The sequence below is a fragment of the Limulus polyphemus genome, unplaced genomic scaffold, assembly GCF_000517525.1.
Source record: "Limulus polyphemus unplaced genomic scaffold, Limulus_polyphemus-2.1.2 Scaffold1515, whole genome shotgun sequence".
Lineage (NCBI taxonomy): Eukaryota > Metazoa > Arthropoda > Merostomata > Xiphosura > Limulidae > Limulus > Limulus polyphemus.
In genome coordinates this window covers 5801-20735 of record NW_013667125.1, presented here as the reverse complement: position 1 = coordinate 20735, position 14935 = coordinate 5801, and the positions used below count along the sequence as shown (strand labels likewise).

The following is a 14935-nucleotide window of genomic DNA, read 5'->3' as shown; positions in this document are numbered from 1 at the left end:
TTAATTCTAATCTCTTGTAAATCAGAATAATTTGTTTTAACATCTTTCAAACTGTGTTAGGAAACATAACTTTAAGAATCAGTTCATAACAACAGTGAAGTTGTCATTAGAAAAAATAAATAAATAAACATGGAAGTATCTATAGTAAAAACAAAAGTATATTTTTTAAAAACAGAAATATTACGTGTTTATAGTTTACTTATAAAATATTTTCATAATGCAAGTTATTATTTTTTGCTGCTTGATGTAAAAGTTAAATGCTGCTTTTATAAATAATGCATGAACCTCAATATATGCTGCTCTGTTTATGTATTCTTATTTTTGCCATTTCAGTTGTTTTAAAATGTATGTTTATGTAATGATTAAAATATTACCCTTTCATTTATCCATTAACAGAACATAAGACTTGAAACTGAAACATATTTAAACTTGAAACACACTATTGGCTTAATCATGTTAGTATTATTACGCAGGGTTTACCAGTTTTTAAAAAACTGTGGATACAGAGACACATTGCTATATCGTATGAAGCATGAGGGGTCTTTAATGTCAAGTCCAGAGTCCTCTGAAGTGGTGGCCATTTTAGAAGAATATCTTCAAGCTAAGAAGAATGGTGAAATCTAATAGATATTCCTGTGGATCATTGTTCCATATACATACAAAATATGTGCAATGTGATGTTAATGCAGATGTTGAAACTATAAAGTAGTTGGAGTGATAATATATATTATGCTATTTTTCAATGGCTTTTTATGTTGTATGTAAATAAAGAAAGAAGTTCAAATTCTTTATGTATTTGTGTGGTATCTTCACTTAATCAGATTCTTGCTGCAGGCCCAGAATTTTTTGTTTGTTTGTTGTTAAGCACAAAGCTACACAATGAGCTTATGGATATTGAAACCCAGTTTTTAGTATTATAAACCATGAGGCTTATGACAGATAATTATGTATACTTGGGTTATTACTGGTTTTAGTTTAGAGGAAAATAAAATTATTCATTCTTAGTTTATAAATAATATCCCCCCCCCTAAAAACTTATAATAGCAAGTTCCACAGAATGTCAAAACTGTGCAACAGTCTGTGAACATAAAATACAAAAAGCCTAGAAAACAACAAAGCGTATAAATTGTGATGATTTACAGCAGCATTAATTTATGTATTTTATTATGACTCATTCTTCTGTAAGAACAGTTTCTGGAGATAGTAACCAAAAACATGCTCAGTATCAAAGACTGATAAATCGGTGGAAAAATAAGTCTTGATGAGAATGGTTAGAGAAGAAAGGAATTTTTTTCATTAAACTTACTGGGGTTTTATCTGACATTATTTGCTCTTCACCAAATAGAATTTATGGAAATTTGTATACATAACATAACAAAATATGATAGAAATGTGTAAAACAGAATTTTTTATTTATAATTGATCAACAACTTATACATGCAACCAATTTAATTTCTTTTCTATTCAATAACATAGTCATCTTTGTGTTTTCTTTTGATATTTTTTCCCCAGTGAAAGTTCCATAACTCAAAATATAAAGTCCCACATGAACAGTAATGACTTACTGTTGAATGTCATTGTGTAATGTACCATAAGGCACTATGCTAAATTTTAAATTCATACATTCAGTTTGCTTATGTGGCTGTAATCTCACATGAATAAAACCAACATTTGAAATCAATTATAAGCCAGGTCATGCATAGCTTGATGGCATGTTTACTCAAATACTTTTTTAGCACCAGAGTTTTACTTTTGGAACTCAATCAAATATCTTAAAATTATTAGATTGGTGTCAGGAAAATACATTTTGTGGTGTCCAAAAACAAACAAACTTAAAATCGGTTTGGGCCATTTTTTTGGGCCCTGGCAGGGATGTAAGTGATTAACACCCAAAATTTTCAGAGGATTCCACTTCTCAAGAGACACATGGTTGCTAACTTAGCCAGTTGTAGTGAGAAGAAATTCCTGGAAATAAATTTTCTTGCCACCCATCTCCAACATTTTTTTGTAAAAGTCATCTTGCAATCTGAAAGTGCTGACTAACTGGATTGGCTCCTCTCAAAGATTACCCTTCTAGGGCTCTGTTTCACAAATTCATGGCAATATCTGTACCAGCACCAAGTATAGGAAACAAAATGATAAAAATTATGTGCATTCCTAAAGCTACTATTTATAGAAGAAAAAAAAATTAACACACCATCTTAAAGCAGTAAAGTGCTTGTTGAGTAAATTAGTCTTGCAAGGAAGATATTTTCTAAGTTAAAATGATATGTATATTTGTGGTTATGCAAAAAAGACTTCTGGATGACAGAGTATGAAATGTACAAATTGTGGAGATAAGTAAATATAAAAGTTGAAATTTTATTGAACTTTTTATTTTAAATTTAGATGTTATGATCAAATTTTCCTTGTAATATTTTAACATTGTATATTTTATATTTTAAAGTAATATTCTGTGCAAAATATGTATTGACTCCTTATCTCTGTGATAAGAATATTTTCCTCAAGTTAAAACATTGTAGATATTTGTGTAGAAGAATTTGTTGTCATTATAAGACTGAATACAAGGTCTTAAAGACAACATCTGTACAAATGAAACTATGAGTGCAAAGAATTACTATGAATAAAAAGTTGCCTTAATGAGAGTTCTACTAGACTGAAACTTTATGAATGTTCATAGGATCTAGTAACCTTACTTTTAGGGGACCTGTAGAACACTTTACTAATATAATGGTGTATTACTTTTTTAAAATTCATTACTTCTGTATTTAAAAATTAGTAACTTTAGGAAAATCTGTTGTTTTTTTTACTGTATATTTATATATTGGTGACTCCTAGGAAACCTGTAGGCCACTTAAATAACCTAATGTAATATCTTATTGAGTTAATATCTTCCATATTAATCTATTAATGGCTTGGAAAACCTGTAGATCAGTTTAAAAAAAATACTGTGTCCCTGTTGAGTGAAGTGTTTCCATCATTATGTACTAATGAGTTCTTGTAGACCTGTGACAAGTGTAATTAATTGGTAAACTTGTGGATATACAATTTTACAAGGAAAGGTAATAAGAGGTTATTTTGTGTTGTGGGCATGTAAATCTACAAGACAGCAGGTTATCAATAAATTATCTTGTGGACATGCAAGTCTTCAGGGTAAGTTATCTTGTGATTGTGTAACTTTGTAGGACAGGTCACTGATAAGCTGTCTTGTGGGCATGTAAATCTGCAGAGCAGGTTATTAATAGGCTATATTGTGGGCATGTTAATCTACAGGACAGGTCACCAATAAGTTATTTTGTGGACATGTAAGTCTACAGGACAGGTCACTATCAGGTTATTTTGTGGACATGCAAGTTTATAGGACAGGTTACTAATAAGTTATTCTGTCATTTAAGATTATCTCATGGGTATGTAAGTCTACAGGACAGGTCACTATTAGGTTATTTTGTGGACATGCAAGTTTATAGGACAGGTTACTAATAATTTATTCTGTCATTTAAGATTATCTCGTGGGTATGCAAGTGTAGAGGATAAGTAAATAATACCCTATCTTGTAGGCTCAAGTTTTGAAAGAAATATGGGAAATACTGGATTTCAATTAGTATTTATACATCATTTTAGAACTATCTGTGTGGTACTGACAAGACTGTGTTAGGAAAGTTAGGATATTTTCTTTCAAAACAGTTAAAAGGAATAATTTTTGTGCTTTAAAAACATTTACATGGTTTACATAATAAATAATATTAGGGTTTTTTTTTTTCAGCGTGGGAATAACCTTGAGGTATGTACATAGTTCCAAGTAATTAACATTTAGTGAATGTTGTAGATGATTCTTCTGTTCAGTAGTTTTAAGTAAGAATCTTACAGTTTACATGTGACAATATTGTATTAATTTTGGAGATAATGATTTCCCAAGAAACTATTCAGTAATTTAAATTAGTACTAGTTTGTATAATAATATAAAAAAAAGACAAAAACAAACTGTTAATGGAATGTGAAAGCAAATATTTTAAAATTTCAAGCAGTAACAACCTGGATTTTAAAATTACTATAAATATTTCTTTGTATGTTAGATACTGGGAATAAATGGAAGATCAAAATTCAAACTGTTTTGTGTAAAACTTGTGAACCAGAGTTGAGGTTATAGTGTCGTGCTTATCACCTATTAATTTGGGGCGTACTGTACCAAAAAATATCACCAACTAAACCCTGAACTCTTAATACTCGTGAGTTTCTGTTGTAGTCTGAATGTATAAAAGGTGAGTTTTATTGTTAGTAGTAGTAAGAAAGCAGACACTTGCATGCAAAAACTTGGATATGTTTATGTCATTGATCAATTCCAAGTTGTGTTTACGTTCTGTGCAAACATTCAACATTACAGCAGGTCCTGTACAGAGAAGATATACAAAGAAATAAATACTGAGCTGTGAAACATTCTTCACAATAAAACAAGTAACATAATTTTTTATATACATGCTACAGCAATAATATCAGTAAGATGGACAGTATCTTTATTTTCGTACTTGGAATGATGAGGATTAACTGAGGCACTCTAGTACAGACACCACAATGAATACTGAAAAATTTAACTGAATATCTAAAATAGCATTCAGCTGTTTAAACAGCTCTTTCGAAAATAATGTTTCTTTAACCTAAAATACTTAAAACGTTTTAATTGTGGTTTTTTTTTAATATATATGGCAACTAGTTCATCCAAATACACTGCACGTGACCTTGGACTCAATGTCCAGGTTAAAATTTTCATATGTTTACATATTCTTTTTTGTTTTTTCAGTTAAATTTATATCTGACCTTAATGTGTTAAAATTTGCTCTGAATTTTTATTTTTCATTCCACGATTTCTATCAGCTGTATTTAATGACTTATTAACTCTGGAGTTAACTACCCAATTTATGAGATTGAAGATGAGGCTTGCAAATGTTACGATATCAGGCTTAGTTCACCACTTCCAAACTTCGCAAGACAGGTATATTCCATAAAAAATATCGTTTTTCAAACTTATTTTAAAGTATCCGAATATTGCTCAATAACATTCATAAAGTTACAAGATAGGCAATTTTTAATTAAACTTTTTTTAGGTAGTTTGCAAAATTTTAATGTGATAACTCAATTATTTTCCAAAATCTACCTATAATCCTAAACTTTCCATGTACTGTTCAACGTAAAATCAGCTATTTTCCATATTATGCAACAAACCATTTATTTACCTACACTATTTATGTAAAAAAAAACAGTATACCAGTGATTCTCAAACTTTGGTATATTTACAACTGGTGATACCTGGAGTTAATGTCTGTGGCAAGCGAAAATTTAATGTAAATTTGTAATAATTCCAGGTTGAGCTTCCCTCCCCCTCTATCTCTGAAACATACACACACCTCATTTCTAGACTCGCTGGTGTTTTGTTCCCTCTTTTGACAAAAATTGCATCACATATTCTTCAATTGTGCTAGAAAAAACCACCATATTCTCCTTAAGCGTTAAAAGTATTTTTTGCTGCATTATTTTCGTAAAAGAAATTAGGGGGTTTGTAATAAAACCTGAAATATTTAAGTACCATTACAGTAAACTATTAGTATGTTTTTAGTCTACATCAGAAGCGTTGCTAGGAGCTGGCACACAGGGCCCGTACCCCGAATCCCCCAGTTGGTGTCTTGAAAAATCAAAACAGAAAACCATTATCATACTAAAACGCCAAAAATTCCCGCGCCTCACCAGCCACGAATCTTTTAATTTAAGCACCCAATGACGCTTCTGGCCTACATGACAAAATCATATTTCCTAGTTAATGTGAGAGAGTTATCACTGCGGTTACATAATCATGATGGTAAAAAATAAGAAAAACAAAAAAGTTTGTTTTGTTACCTTCTCTTCTTTAGTAGATTTCAGTTTCTAAGTTTTACGCTAATAAAAAAATCTATGTGTATGTATATATATATATATATATCAAATTTTTTTTGAGTAAATGCTAAGACCAATTTCAGAAAATGGCGTTCATATAAGGTTTATCAGGCCAATTGTACGCGTGCGCACTGTGCAATTAGATTGACATATATTTAATAAATTCATTTCCAGACGTATTGCTGAATAAAGTGAGGAACAGTCACAACAGTTGTTTCACAGGAAAAAGCGGGTAACGAGTCGTAACATGTGCTATTTTTTTATTAACTAATGTGTAAAGATATTAATTATACCAATTTCTCTTTTCTTAAGTAACGAGTTACTTTTTTTTTCAATAACGTGCCTAACACTGGCCATAGTTCAAGCAAAGTCGACGACATAGCTTCGTAATATAAAATATTTTTTTGTTGTTATTCTACGTATTATGCCAATTTTTGCCAATGATACAGAGGGAAATTTACTAGTGCAACGTGATAACGCATTAGATTCCAGTGAAATTTTCTTTTCTGACAGCGGAAAGTTTTCCTACACGGACTGACTAATACATCAAAAGATACCTACAGTTTAGCACATTAGTGTGCTTGGAATGATTTAATGAATGCTATTTGTAACTTTTGATTTCATCGGGAAAAAAATCACACATACTTTTTTTCTTAAGTTCATAAATATTAATGTAGCAAAATGTGCTACATCCGGTTCCCCAGTATATTAACTCACAAAGTTAAATAAGCTCTAAAAGTCAAAATAAATTTACAAATAATACAAGAATGGTCGATAAATGTACTGTATAGTACAATTAAATAAATAACACTGGATAAAAGGTTAATAGCTCAAGCACTTCATGCTCTAAACCTGAATTATACTTTGATGAGCACGATAACTGACACTTTTTTGGTACCAAAATAACTTGAAAGGTTGTAATCAAAGCTGAAACAAAAGTAAAACTCTTAATAAAGTAACTTAATAGTTACTATATAACCTTTTTTTAACATTCATAGCCTGAGATATAAAAATTTACATTGGAATATGAAGACATTTTCTTATTGTTGTTAATAGATTAACGATTCAAGCCCAACTTTTTTATAAAACTCAAATCCACAGCATGTAAAGCTAAAATACCTACGTAAGTTTACCAGTGAACAAATTTTCCAGATAACGTGTGCATGCGTTTGGCTCAGTGATAAAGAATATAACCGGAACATCGAATATGATTATGTCAGTAGAGACAAAACAGATTTGATGTGTTCGAAACCACACTAAATAAAATAAATAGTCACCACTTTGTTCTTCTTAGACTTTGGTAATTTCGTTTATAAGCGTAGTCTTCTTAGTTGCATATCAACCAGAAATACTGTTAATAGGTCCTTTCAAATATTAGAAACTTCGCATGACTTTACTGAGACAAGCCTCTTAACGTGACTGACTATTCAAAAGCTCGTCTGTTTACCATCTCTCTGGTGGATCTTCAACCAAAAGTCACAGAAAGCGCATCCTTAGTTACTTTGTACACATTTTGGCAGGTGCTACGCAATGTTCACAATGAGTTTTGTTCTCACCGGGAGATGGCGCTACAACAAGAAATCCCTGAGGAAAGAATAGAGACTATTTGTATCACCAGATGACGCTATATCAGCACAATTTCTTCAGTAGTTAAATACATTAAAAAGCACAGCAAACAACGTGCACGCAGCATATACTCCTAAAGATACCCACCAAAGTAACTGTTCGTGTAGCTTTTGCTCAAAGTTCTTTAAAACCAAAAGTCCTATTGTAAGACCTGCTAAAGCGCCTGTTAAATGGGCGACGTAAGAAACGGGAAGGCCTTGTTGTTCTGCAGCGTAGCGATCATAGATGGCGAATCCCACATCTGCACTGGCTGGAAAATAAATTAAAGATCATTACAATAAATAAATGTTGTGCGATTAAAATAAGTTTCATATTTAATATTATTGAAATATTTAGTCAGTATAAACAACAACAAAATAATGAAGTGACGATTTTGGTAGTGAATCTTTTGGTTTTAAAACACATTAAATATTTTTTCTGAACTTACTTAGTTATAAATGATAGCCATAACTTTGATAAAAGCAAACTACGTTGATATATTAGAAAGAAAATGAACCCATTAATTAATATAGCTAATTTGATATACCGTTTCAGCTAGATGTATAAAAAGTCATGAAACAAAAGCGATAGTGTCAGCCGTAATCCCAGTAATATTTCATGAGGATCTATCAGTTTGGCACGAGTTAACTGTACTAAATAAACCGTTAGTTTGAACACTTAGGTAAACGAAATAGTTTTTGCTGGTTTTTCAAAAATACATCCTCACATTTAGCAATATTACTTACCAATGATAAATATACCAGCCAACCTTACCAGGCCAAATTCCATTTGATTGTAGTTCTGAAATATAAAAGATTAATATAAATACATATATATATTGGATAAATGCTTTGATAATTTCCAAGTAAAATACAAAAACAAAACATCAAATTAATTAAGATCAATAAACCTTTGATGTGTATGTTTCCCCAGACTGTAATAACTGAAAAGCTACAGCAAAATTAATCTACAGAGTACAAATTGAGTGGTTGTTAACTGTAATTGTTAATAAGTGACACTAAGGAGGGGTATCTGTGTGGGCGCAGGGATAAAAGCATGGTCCCTTGTTGTTTGTATGACATGTTTCATACCTGCAGGATGTGTGACGACTCGGCAAAACTAACCTAAAACTACAATAAACGAAATCTGGTATGAGAATACGTACATTATTATTATTAGTAGTAGTAGCACATTGATTGATTAATGAATTAATATCACACTAGCATAATACAACGTTAAACTGCTACTCACCAAAAGAACGTTGGAAAGATGAGCTGCAAGTAAAGCATACACTCCGCCAGACGCTCCAACCAGATATACATCTGTGTCGAACACTGATGTTCCAAGTGAACCTAAGAAACAGAAGAAAAAAAAGCTTTTAAATCTTAATCTACCCAACTATTGTATAATATTTTTTAGCCGCGGCACAGTGGCTTATAGAATGGCTTTGAGATTTCAAGTAACTTTCAGCTCGTAGCTCTGTCACCTCTTGAGCGATCTGAAATCTAATTACAGTTTTGAATTCAAGGGGTCAAACCCTTTCGTTTGATGTATTTGATCCTGCCTAGAAGAATTTCAAGTGCCGCAGCCACTGAGGATTCCCTCTTGTTTTATTAAAGATTATTATTACTTTGTCTTGAATAAAACTTAAATTTAGTTAAGCTGTGATCCTTAACTACATCAGCCTTTTACTGCTAATTCACTTGTACAAAGTATTCTTCATAACTATTGTTCAGTAATGGGTTAGAAGTGAGAACGTTACACAGATCATACGAACTTTTTAGTTGAAATTTGTTTATCAGCTTAACTCACAGTGTTTTAACTTCTATTCTCATTTTTAAAATCTTTCTTAATCTCTTTCAGAATCTTAGTGTCGTTATTTCAATACTTATCCACTTATCCGGAGTTAAGCACTGGATCCTATGTGCCATTTCGGCAAGGGAGGGATTTGTCCTTAACTTCAACACCATCCAGTCAAACCATTCTTTGATTTCTTTCTTAAACCAATGCCTACGATAGCTTTTTTATCCACTCTATTTAAATTTGTATCAAAAGAGCTCTAATTTTTAAGGAGTTTCCCCAATCTCTATAAGTATTTCTGTTTCATAAATGCAACTTAACACTTATATCTGATCCAACCAAAATAGGCAGGCATGTATATACCACCCCTCTATCTAAACTATCTAGTATGTATAACGTCTTGAAAATAATTTCAAAGACAGTGAATAAAGTCTCCAGGTGGGACAGCGGTAAGTTTACGGTCTTAGAACGCTCACTTCCGGCGTTCCATTCCACGCGGTGGACACAGCAGATAGCTTGATGTGGCTTTATTCTAACGTAAACAAATAAACAGTGAATAAAACAAGTATAAAATGCAAATATTAGGTCGTCAATAAATTAATGTCGCGTTTTGGAACACTTTCATTACCCCACCCCTCAAAAAAAAAAAAACAACGTACATCACATATAATAATTAAACGAACCGCCCAAACGTCACAGTAGTGTAGCCTATATAATGTGTAAAGTTTAGTATACTCTAATCCTATATAGTGATGGCACACGACGAGACACACATTCGGCATGTAATACTGTTTGAATACAAGAAGAGAAACAACGCCTCTGTAGGCACAAGGAAGTTTATGGAAATGTTTTGAACGTTCTTAAGTGTCAACGATGGTTCAGCAAATTTCGTTCGGGTGACTTTAGCCTTACAAACTACGATGGCAGGGGCCGACATGTTGGAATTGATGTTGATGCTCTGAAGACGGTTGTTGAGTCTAACCCAAGGCAACACTCTCGTGCAATGGCCCTGAAATAGCATGTCTCTCATGAAACAATACGTAAACATCTAAGGAATATGGGAAAACTTCATAAAGAAGGTGTTTGGATGCCTCACAAACTCTCCAATGACCATTGTTTCTAACGTGTGAATGTTGCTTCGTCTCTTCTAGCGCGTAATGCGCGTGAACCATTTTTAGACAGAATTGTCACCGGTGATGAAAAATGGATTTTATATGCGAATATTAAACGCCAAAAACAATGGCTCTGTCCTAGACAAAAAACACTTCCGACCCCAAAACCTGGACTCCATCTGCAGAAAGTGATGCTTTGCATTTGGTGGGACATCAAAGAAGTAATTCATTTCGAACTCCTCAATCCCCAGCGAACTGTCAATGCAGAGATCTGTAGTCAGCAATTGGAACGTTTAAATCAAGCCCTGCATCAGAAACGCCCTTCACTCGTCAATCTGAAAGGTGTTCTTCTCCAGGACAATGCAGATACACATGTGGCACGTTTGACGCAACACAAGATTATGGAGTTGGGTTGGGAAGTTCTACCCCACCCACCATATTCTCCAGATATGGCACCATCAGATTACCATCTTTTTCGTTCACTGTAATACCATCTTAATAGGAAAAAGTATGCAAATGTGGAAGGTGTTAAAGAGGGCATCGACATGTTTTTTTGCTTCAAAGCCAAGTGATTTCTTTAATCATGGCATTAACAACCTGATCGTAATATGGAAAAGCATCATCGATAAGAATGAATACCATTTCATTTAATAAATGTTTGGTTTTGATATACAAGTTGTTGGGGTTTTTTCATCTAAAAAACCGACATTAATTTCTCGACGACCTAATATTTACACAGGTAGAGTCACATACTGATAGTTTAGACAGTGGCGGGCAATCATCCAACCAATCAAATAGTGCCACACCAACATAATACCCATAATAGTGCAACGTGTAACGCTTTTCCCAACAGCGGGTACATGAATGCATCATGGCTATCAGGAGAGAAAAGCTGTACGATAAACGTGTAGAGATTTTTGTTTTAGCTGGGAAAGCTTCTCCATGAGAAATTTAATTTTTTCAATAGGATCTGTATGAACACTGAAGAAGGTACGTGAAGCTAGTAAAGTTGATAATAGAAGCTGTCGAGATAGAAAGGTCGAAATATCAAAAACAATGTTAAATAATGACAATCCAGTTGATATCTTGACCTAACAGTAAGTACAGATGTGAATATTACCTCTAGAACAGTAACATATATATTAGCAAGAATTGGCCGCAATGGATGTGTTGCTGCTCAGAGACCATTGCTCAGGAGAAATAAACAAACCAAAAGGCTAAAATGGACATCAGACTTCAGACATTGGGAATTAACGATAGTCTGTTCGGTGGCAGAGAAGAAAACAGTATCATGGTCAACTTACAACATCTACAGTGAAGCATACTGGGTGACATATACACGTTAGAGCTGTATGTTGCATCATGGCAAACGGCATTGGAAATCTATACAACATTTATTGCATAATTACTGTCGACAGGTACGAGCAGAATATCCATCATGTCATTCTCTCAGGAATAAGACATGTTTGACAGAGATTCATCTTCTAGCAGGACAGGATTCCAAACATGCAACAAACGAGTTGAAACAATACTCGGAAGAGAAAAGAGGCCTATGGAACACTTGACCTGCACAGAGTCCCGATACCATTATTAGTTTGGCCTGCACAGTCTCGATACCATTATTATTAAGGCTTTGTGGATGGTCAAACGGAACAATATTTGACAATAATATGTCGATAAACAGCATAAAAACAACGTGTACAGCTCTGTTTAACACAAATACAAAATACTAGTGCACTGTACAAGTTTTTATTATATTACACTATTGATAAAGTGGCCATACAGTTGCACCACGACAATAGACAATTTTAAGAAAACTCGTACCAGGACATTATCAAATTAAAAAACAAACAAAAAACTCGTGTTACGACAATGGCCGCCTTTAGTAAAACTCGCATTAGACAGTACCAAGTTTAAAAAAAAAACTCGCTTTACAACAATAGCCACCTTTATCAAAACTCGCATCAGTTCGATAACCACCTTTATTAAAACTTGCACTAGGACAATAGCCACCTTTATCAAAACTCGCATCAGTTCGATAACCACCTTTATTAAAACTTGCACTAGGACAATAGCCACCTTTATCAAAACTCGCATCAGTTCGATAACCACCTTTATTAAAACTCGCGTTACGACAATGGCCACCTTTATTAAAACTTGCACTAGGACAATAGCCACCTTTATTAAAACTCGCGTTACGACAATGGCCACCTTTATTAAACTTGCACTAGGACAATAGCCACCTTTATCAAAACTCGCATCAGTTCGATAATCACCTTTATTAAAACTCGCATCAGGCCAATAGCCACCTTTATTAAAACTCGCACTAGGACAATAGCCACCTTTAGTAAAACTCGCATCAGGCCAATAGCCACCTTTATTAAAATTTGCATTAGGACAATAACCACCTTTATTAAAACCCGCGTTACGACAATAGCCACCTTTATTAAAACTTGCACTAGGATAATAGCCACCTTTGAAACTCTCATCAGGCCAATACCAAGTTTTAAGTAATCTCGTAATAAGACAATAGCCACCTTTAGCAAAACACCCACCTACATCACCTGTGGGTTTCTACACATGAGAAAGTCGTATTACTAACTTTATAAAATTAAAATATTGAATGGTGAAGCTGATGCTGCAGATTTTGAAGTCTTGTGACCAGGGCCTTAGGCCAATTCGAGATACGAGAACTTATTGAGTTACAAACGGCAGCTGTATTCTCGAACGAATTTCATCTTTCTTATACCGAAGTATGATGTATAAAACTTACAGAGCTAGTCGCAGCAACCAGTAGTTATATATGGAACTAAAATGGTTATAATATTTTTTGGGGGCAACTATATCAGTTGTATAAGTTTTACTTTAATATAAATGTGTATGCGCATGTCTATTTGTACTTCAGTATATGAATAGTTTTTCCTGTTCTGCAACATTGATAAACATTTACAAATTCAAGTCTTCTTCGTGCAGTGAACTACGAAAATAGAATCATTATCTGAAAAGTTCGCCATGAGAATTACAGAAAAGGGACGCGAAACGCAGAACCTCTGCTCCACATTCTGACATGCGCTCGGCTCTTCCACCATACAGATACTATATAGCTCCTAAAGGTAATTATCATAAACATAGTTCTTTTGTAAATATTACGTTTCGTTACTGCTTTGTTTGGATTGGACAGCCTTCAGACTTAAACGCTAAAATCCAGCGTTCCTGTCCCCGCAGCGAGCACAGCAGATAATAGCCCAATGTGGCTTTACTCTAAAACAAACAAATAGTTGCTTTGTTCGATCTTTCTCAGAACAATTATGCACTTTATTAACTTTATCACAACCACAGCGTTAAAATGTTTGAAGGGTTTATTCAACTTGCATTGGTTTTTGTTATATTTATTAGATGTTTTCACACAGTAAAATACACCAACTGCCAGTAACAGTCAATGTAGCTTCTTTTGTTAAGGCTAAAGAGGTTTATCAAAACTTACGAGTAAATATCATTGTTGACACTCGTAAAACAATAATACTGGTTATACTCCAGAGTGTAGATGAAAGAAACTCACCTGCTAGCACTCCTGCCATGTAGACTGTTCCTATTCGCAGGGAGCCATGTACCATTTCTAATGGTAGTCCTACCAGCACCTGAACCAGCAGATTGAAGAGAAGGTGGATCCACCTAGTGAAGAAATGTAGTGATAATAAGATTCAAACCACACTTTAAAAAATGTAAAACAGGTAAACACTACTCTACGTTGGATGGAAGTAAAATGTTGATATGTAATTGGAATAATAGGAGAAATACCTAGAATGTATCTATTGTCACGGGAGTCCGCAGACATTTTTCCAGGGGGGTGGGGGTGGGGGGATAGTGTGAAATTGTGGATTGAATAACAAAATTCATATACATATGCTGAATAAATAAATTAAGATTTACGTTTCTCATTTTCCAGATGGGGGGGGAAGTACCCCTCTCGCCCCCACCGTATTTATCAATACGGACAAATCAAGGTAAAAGAAGCCCACTGTACTTATCAATGTGAGTAAGTCAAAAATTCATAGTTTACCGTCTTTATAAGAGCCACCCATAAGAAACTTTCAAAGCAGAACTTGTTTTATATATACCAGTTGTCAGTCTTGACGATGAACTTACCCCGCGTGAAGGACCATATAGAAGAAGAATCTCCAGACCTCAAGCCGTTTGTCAGGTCGGTAGATGAAGAGGCTATCGATCGGGACAGGACCTGTCGTAGTGATTTCTCCCATGCTCACTGTATAGTAGCTAAAGAACCCCAGCTGTGGTAAGAAAAGTTGTGAATATATGAAATAACTCAGTAAAAGTTTTTACGTTATATATGTACATATTATTTTACGATAGCATTTTCTTTTGTCAACACTACCGTTAACCATCAAAAATTTGTCCAAACTTGATTCACAAAGTCAACTTTACAGTCACCAAAAAAGCATAATGTATTATAACTGATTTAGTTGAAGTGTATTTTT

General features: G+C 33.7%; 2 protein-coding genes across 3 annotated transcripts in view; one reads left to right on the top strand and one right to left on the bottom strand.

Moving 5' to 3' along the window:
• Positions 1 to 791, top strand: part of LOC106463911 (protein Njmu-R1-like) — a 48003-nt gene extending 47212 nt beyond the window's left edge. For both annotated transcript variants that reach the window (XM_022391548.1, XM_013923991.2), the window contains one exon: positions 474 to 791. In XM_022391548.1, the coding sequence (XP_022247256.1) occupies positions 474 to 624 (151 nt within the window). In that variant the 3' untranslated portion in view covers positions 625 to 791. The remainder of the gene's footprint in view (positions 1 to 473) is intronic.
• A 6503-nt stretch (positions 792 to 7294) lies between these two features.
• Positions 7295 to 14728, bottom strand: LOC106463910 (protein rhomboid-like; the record flags this gene model as incomplete). Its single annotated transcript, XM_013923990.2, has 5 exons — positions 7295 to 7798; positions 8274 to 8328; positions 8779 to 8879; positions 13999 to 14111; positions 14586 to 14728. Coding segments are annotated over 5 exons (645 nt in total), but the record flags the coding sequence as incomplete, so codon positions are not given.
• Between the last annotated feature and the right edge of the window lie 207 nt (positions 14729 to 14935).